The sequence below is a fragment of the Perca flavescens genome, chromosome 1 (assembly GCF_004354835.1).
Source record: "Perca flavescens isolate YP-PL-M2 chromosome 1, PFLA_1.0, whole genome shotgun sequence".
In the NCBI taxonomy this organism is placed as follows: domain Eukaryota; kingdom Metazoa; phylum Chordata; class Actinopteri; order Perciformes; family Percidae; genus Perca; species Perca flavescens.
Window position 1 is genome coordinate 5,655,001 of NC_041331.1, and position 6,780 is coordinate 5,661,780.

Genomic DNA, 6,780 nt, shown 5'->3' on the forward strand with positions numbered 1-6,780 from the left:
TTTCAAACTCATACCTGGGTGTGTACAGGCGTCTTGGACACCATCTGAGAGAGTTTTCTCGTGTGCAAGACATGTCATAAGTCAGGAGAGGTGTCCTATCTTGCCAGAGAAGGCAAATATGGTCATTTTTCTGCAATTGTAGTTGTGTATTAGGTGACTTAGGTTTACTTATTATTTAAGTAGCCTACTTTAAAGAGTTAATATATTGTTAAATTAAATAATTTTCAATTAATAAAAAAACTAATTTTCAAGTCATTTTTCAGTTTTTCTAGAATCTGTTTAGGAATCGTTTAGGAATCTGAATCGTTTTAAAAGTACCGGTTCGGCATCGGAATCATGAAAATCCAAACGGTACCCAACCCTAGTTTTACTGTGATTGTTGATCTTTAAAAAAAAAAAAGCCAGAGGGCCGGAACATCATCATTCTAATAAAAGAGAAATGCATTTGCAACACTTTTTTTCCTACAGTGAGTTGAATCAAAACCTCTATCCATTTCTTCCTGTCAGTCTGATCAACCAAGTTCAGGACGACTGTGCTCGGAACATCTTCATGACGGTGGCCAGGAAAATCTTTGCTGAAGGCATCAACTGGGGTCGAGTGGTGGCTCTCTTCCATCTGGCCTACAGACTCATACTCAAGGTAACACACACACACACACACAGTATAACCCACAGAGCAATGCTTCTCAGCAGGGCTGTTTTTTTTTTCTTCTTCTGAAATTCGTTTGCGCTCCTTCGCAATTAATGTTGCGTTCCCTCTGATCCAAAGAGGCTGAGCTGTATCATGATATACTGTAGTATTGTGAATAGGAGGGACAAAGAGTTGCCACAGTACAGCTACCATAGCCATATCCAAAGTATCAGTGCAGCCATCCTGTCGGTCTGGGGATTGAACAGACAACCTCACAAGCTCGCTTCTTTAACCTTTAGGCCACCACTGCCCTACAGGGAGAACCTTGCTTTTATTTCAATTGAGTTTGAAAAGATTGATTGACATCCAGTCAGTCAATTAAAGGAGAATTCCGGCCAATTTTTAAGTTAATCTTGATCGCTATAAATATGCGTGTACTTTCGATTGAAAAAATACCCCCGACCGGAATCGGTGCAGGCAACACAGAGTCATTTTAATTGCACTTTGTGTCTGTTAAGAGGCACAGAGGCACTCTAAAACTTCAAAAGCCCCGACAACTGCCGTTTTAGCTCAGTGGAAGCTAGTAGGCGTAGCTGCAGCTAGTCCGTGTTAAACATGTTTTTCAAAATTGAATAAAAATTCAATGAATGTAATCATTAATTTTACCTGCAAAAAAACTTTGTATGGGTTACATACAACGTATATCCATGCATCCATGTTATATTTGGGCATTTTGGTTCAAAGAAACCCATATTTCTGATATAAAAACTTAGAAAACGTGTCAAATAGGACACGAGGACAAAGGTTAAAGGTCCCATGACATGGTGCTCTTTAGGGCTGTCAAAATTGCTCAAAAATGACGTTCGAATATTCGAACTATTCGAACATCTGGTTGCGCATGCATCCAAGGTGGCACGCGACATTGTGACGTCAAAATGATGCAATATCCGGCCGAGCCGAGGTCCTGCACGGCTCTTTTTTTTCAGCGGCGCACGACAAAGCGGAAACAGGAGGCCTGAATGAGTTCGCCAACAATCGGATGTCAGGACTCTCAGAGTGACTGCAGGTCTCTCTGGTAAACTTACTGGGTTAAGATGAGTTCTTCTATGGTGAATGAAAGGCTCGATCCGACGAAGTAGGTCAGAGAATCAAATCGAAGCATTGACGGCAAAGCTGCTGCCAGTTTTGCCGTTGTTAACTTTTTCTTCTTCTTCTAGTCCGTAGAAAGGGCAGCGTCGGTAGCCTTTGCTCATTAGCGCCACCGCTGTTCAGGAGAAGACTGCAGCTAGTGTCGCGACCACCAGCGCAGGTAGAAATAGTCACGGCGATCTCATGATGTCACATTTGTATGCTCCAGCTGGGCTGCTTCCGGTATGTAACGGCTTTCAGGCGCGCTAGCAAAGCAGACATCCTCTGCTACCGCAAGCGTTTTTTTTTTTGAATATTAATTTTCACCTTTTCACCTTTTTTTTAAAAAACTATTCGAATATATATTCGAATTTAGAATATTCGTTGACAGCCTTAGTGCTCTTTGGATGCTTTTATATAGACCTTACAGTGTTCATACGTTTTGAAAAAAACTGGAAATGTTATATAAAAGTTATAAGGAATTTGCATTTTTCAAATTCCAGGCCTGGGAAGGTTTTGGAAAAATAATAAGACCCTGAAAGTTTTGGAATTGGTTTGGTTGTTTTTTTATTATTGGTTTAATAAGAAACCTTAACTGTTCGGGGCGCGATATTACGAATCTTATTTATCTATTACGAAAATTGAGTATTATTTACCTGTGTTGTGCTTTATGTTTTATGTGCTTTGTATCTCGGCATCATTGAAAATGAGGGAAACATCAATGATTTCCGAGATTCTTAAATAAAGGTTATGATGAAGATTCCTTTCTTAAATTATACACCGACATCTGGCTTCAGTAGCTGACAACTTCAGAGTTGTTCTGACTGGTCTTTTGGTTTTGTTTTTTTAAAGGCGATGAACTCCAACCATCTAGAAAACATCCGAACAATCATCAGCTGGTTTCTGCAGGCCATCAGAGAGCTGCTCTACTCCTGGCTCGTACAGCAGGGAGGCTGGGTGAGTGATGCCTTGTCAAGTCAATTTATTTATAAAGCATATTTGAATTATAACCATCCTAAGCTGAACAAAGTGCTGTACAAAATTATATTTTAAAAGCAAAAGAATAGAATTAAAACATAGACAGAGATCTCTGTGCCCAGAGATCTGTCAGTTCTGTGCTATTTTCATTTTTATACCATGGTCTGGGAGAATACTTAATTCTGATTGGCTGCAGGGTGTCCATATAAAAATCAGTTCTAGGACACCTACCAAACGAGTTCCGGTGAAACTGACTGTTGACCGATGTAAATCAATTCTAAAACTAAGGGCCCTATATTGAACTTGAAATTGCCTTTGTTCACTAATACATGTATTGTTCCTATTTTGCACCCGACGGACTGACTTTGTTTCACAGCGATCATCTCCCATCCCGTTCGCTGTCCAACTAGCTCCTCAGGCTGCAGCCGACAGTGCACATGGCCGATCATTTGTTTGTAAAAATCTTTATATTGATTAGGTGACAATGACATGGCTGATAGCTAGCTTGTCTTGTTGTTAAACATACTGTACTGTCGAATTATATTTACTGATTAACTGTGCGCAATGTTATTGACTTTAAATCTTGCTAGCATGGTGTTCTCTTTCTGGCTCGTAGCTGTCCAAGCTGAAGGCTTCTCTGAGCTGAGCGGACTATAAATATCCCCCGTTACTGAGGTCCGTCCTATTTACTGGAGCAGTGAACAACGTTTGTATTGCATAAGAACCTTATGGGAGGGGAATGATCGTTCTAGGTATTAGTCAAACCCTCAGGCGTAAACTAACCTAAATGACAACAAAACTGTTGCCACGTCCACATGATACAAGCCTTCTGTGATTGCACACGCATCCCCGCCCCCACCCCTCCTCGCAGTTGCTAGTAGCCAAGGAGGACACAGAGGATTAAAAAAACATGATGGACTCTTCAAAAGAGGTCATTATCCTCCCTCGAGTTTCTGCACGTGATAGTCGCCGGACGCCACGATCTTCTGAACATAGCCATACTGAGAAATCCAGAGAGAGTTGTGTGGAGCTGATAGTCTTCATTAGCTTTGTAGCACCTCATTTGGCAATGGCTTGAATGTAACAGACGTTCATTGATATCAAAAAGTTACGCACTAAAGCTTTAAGGTTGCCATTGTAAATATGAAATAATGTTTTTTTTAAAAAGTATTTGGCAAGTGACCATTGTATAAGCGGGTTTATGCCCTTCACGTTGGGCATTAACCCTTATCAAACGGCATTATGGTCCCACATATGGACTTGTCAGGATCCAAAGCTCTTAATCTTTCTGTCTTGATCTTTGTAGGAGGGGGTGATCCGTGGAATTTCCCGCTGGAGGACAATAACCATAGTAGCATCGGTAGCATTGGTGGCAGCTATTGTTTACTACAGGAAGACCCGCTGAGAGCATTGGACCTGGCAACCAGGGCTGCAGTCCCATCTCCTGGATAAACGCAGCGTGTAAATTAAGTGTCTGGACATTAATTACAACCACTCCTCCACTCCATCTCATTAACCGGCAGAGGTCAAGTACTGCACATTATCATCTCTTCTCAGGATTCCAAGAACAAAACAAAAAAGTGCATTTGCAGCCAGCTGTCCACCGGACATCTCCATCAGCCTTCACCAGAAAACTGTAAGGAAGTACACATGAGCTGCTGCAACACACCGTGGTTTGGACGTTGCTGTAGTTGTATTCAACAGACTAAAGGACCTGACTCTACCTGAACCAGGTCTCTGGTCCACATGGGTTGTGGGTTGGGGTCAAATGTAAATGTCTCCAGTTCTTGGGTCTAAGCAGAATTTGGACTAGACCTGAGACATAAAAAGCAATGAGCACATAAACAACAACATCAAATTAAAAGTACTATTAAAAATTCATTATGTTAGCTTGTGCTGGAAATTTTAATGCATTTTAGCGATGAGGCAGCCACGTTGGCTCTGTAGTGCACGGCTGCAACCGAAACTATTTTAAACAGCCATGGTCTTGGACCTTGGGCCAGATGGTGTCTGGACATATCAGGTAGATAAGACCTAGTCAAAGGCCCTTTTCAGATCAGGTACACATTTTCAGTCTTGGGAATACCTCTACTTAGTAGCCTATAATCATTCCCACTTTTAAGTTTATCTTTCAATATTATCCTCCACTTGAAAACACAGGAACGTCACGGCAAAATGTAAAGCTACAGTAGTTTTATATTGGAGCCATCGTTTTTCTTCTTCTTCAATATGCCAGCTTTGTTTCGGAGGAATCTTGTTTTACCGTCACTTGATAGATGAGCCTCGGGCACTGTGGCTGTGGAACAGAAGCCAAAAACGAAAACAAATGAGCGCTGCAGGGGAATTCACAGCGCGTCATAGTTGCAGTAGACCTTTTCACAGCAGAACGTTTGGCATGTACACAACAAACACCGGTGTCATCATTACAGTAATGGCATAGACAATGGCTGCGTACCATTTTGTGTTGCCCCGCCCAGGGCCTTTGCCTTTTGTAATTACATTGGTAATGAAATAAGTTCCACAATATTCCAAGTCGACGTGTCAGCTGAGGAAATGGGTCTATTGCCAACAAAACACTGCGTCTGAATCGGCTGAATCTGAATGTGAATTTAATTTAAACAAATCTTTGTATCGTCACATTTCTACTAATCTTAAGCTTCAGCTGGGTTATTGGACGTCTCTAACCGCCATGCTTCTTCAGAGTTGTTGTTTTTATGCTACTTTGAGTGTTTGAAAAAAAAAAATGATATTTTCTAACCGTTTCTAAACCTTTGTACTAATAATTCAACCAGAGAATTTTATGTCCATCATTTAACCTTTTTAATGTGGAATTTTAGCCTCCAAGACACTGGGAATAAGTCCTCCCACCACACAACTCTGTAGCTGTGGTTAGTTTCTTTTAGAGGGTAAGATACTTTGTTGCTGGTGTTGATTCTGTGTTCATCTCTTAGCTAAGTAACTGTGGTCCGTTGGCCATCTCTGTGCCGCGAACACGCCTGAACTACACACTGGATCAAGCAACCAGCTGAATGTCGACGTATGCGTTTACAGACGAGGTCGTGCAATTTTCTGTACCAGCAGTGTTAACAAGCTCATTTCCGTTGCCTCTGCCTTTCTGTGATCGTCTCCCAAGGTGTGAATGTATGTCGGTCACACAGATACACGTGACCGAAATCAGCAGCCTATAAACTGCTGTTAGCCTTGGTTAGCAGGTTTATGACCAACCAACCAGTAACAAGAGAGGCAAAGGCCACAAAACACATGTTGAAATCAACCGGTGATGTCAAACTGAGTACGTGCCTACACTAGCTGTTTGTCAAAAATGTTGATCTGTTATTGAGTCACATGAGAAGGAAGAAGAGACTTTATGTTTTCTATCTTTCTTTTCTATTTGTCTCCCACTGTGAATGGTAGTATTTTAGATACTAATGCTAAGGTGGATGAAGACTCTGGGTAACGTTAGCAGCGTTTTCAAGTAGGGATGTCCCGATCAGCTTTTTTGGCCCCCAGTCCCGATCCGATTTTTTTAAATACAGAATATCTGCCGATACCGAGTCCTGATCCGATACTTGTAATAAGTAATGTCTTCAGCTTAATGCATTTAACATTTAAGCATTTTTGTAAAAGTCAAATATGAAATCAACTTCTTCTTAGAATGTTGTAGAATTTACTGGCGGAAATGTTCGGAGTAGGGGGATCGGGGTGGACTGCCCATCCCAGATCAGTTTAAAAAAATGCCCATAATGGCTCTGATCCGATCGGGACATCCCTATTTTCAACCAACATCATATTAGTTTGAGCTGACTCCTCACATTGAGATGGTGTACTGGGCCTACATCACAGTCTAGATATTAATTTCTAGCCTACAGATGCTGGTTCATTTTTAAACCTGTAAAACCTCTGCGACTGCAAAAGAAGGAAACAAAACTATGTCCTTCTTAGTTTCTAAGTTTCTAATATCTGATTCTTAAAGGTAAACACATGCGGGATAGGACCAGACTTTAGAAAGTCTTCTCAGCTGTTCTCTGGGGAAACCGGGTTTA

The 6,780-nt window shown here is 41.3% G+C and overlaps 1 protein-coding gene across 1 annotated transcript in view; it reads left to right on the plus strand.

Annotated features, from left to right (window-relative positions):
- Positions 1-5,469, plus strand: part of zgc:153993 (apoptosis regulator BAX) — a 14,971-nt gene extending 9,502 nt beyond the window's left edge. The window contains exons 4-6 of the mRNA XM_028585418.1: positions 508-640; positions 2,612-2,716; positions 4,044-5,469. Coding sequence (XP_028441219.1) covers positions 508-640; positions 2,612-2,716; positions 4,044-4,142 — 337 coding nt within the window. The 3' untranslated portion in view covers positions 4,143-5,469. The remainder of the gene's footprint in view (positions 1-507; positions 641-2,611; positions 2,717-4,043) is intronic.
- The last annotated feature ends 1,311 nt before the right edge of the window (positions 5,470-6,780 follow it).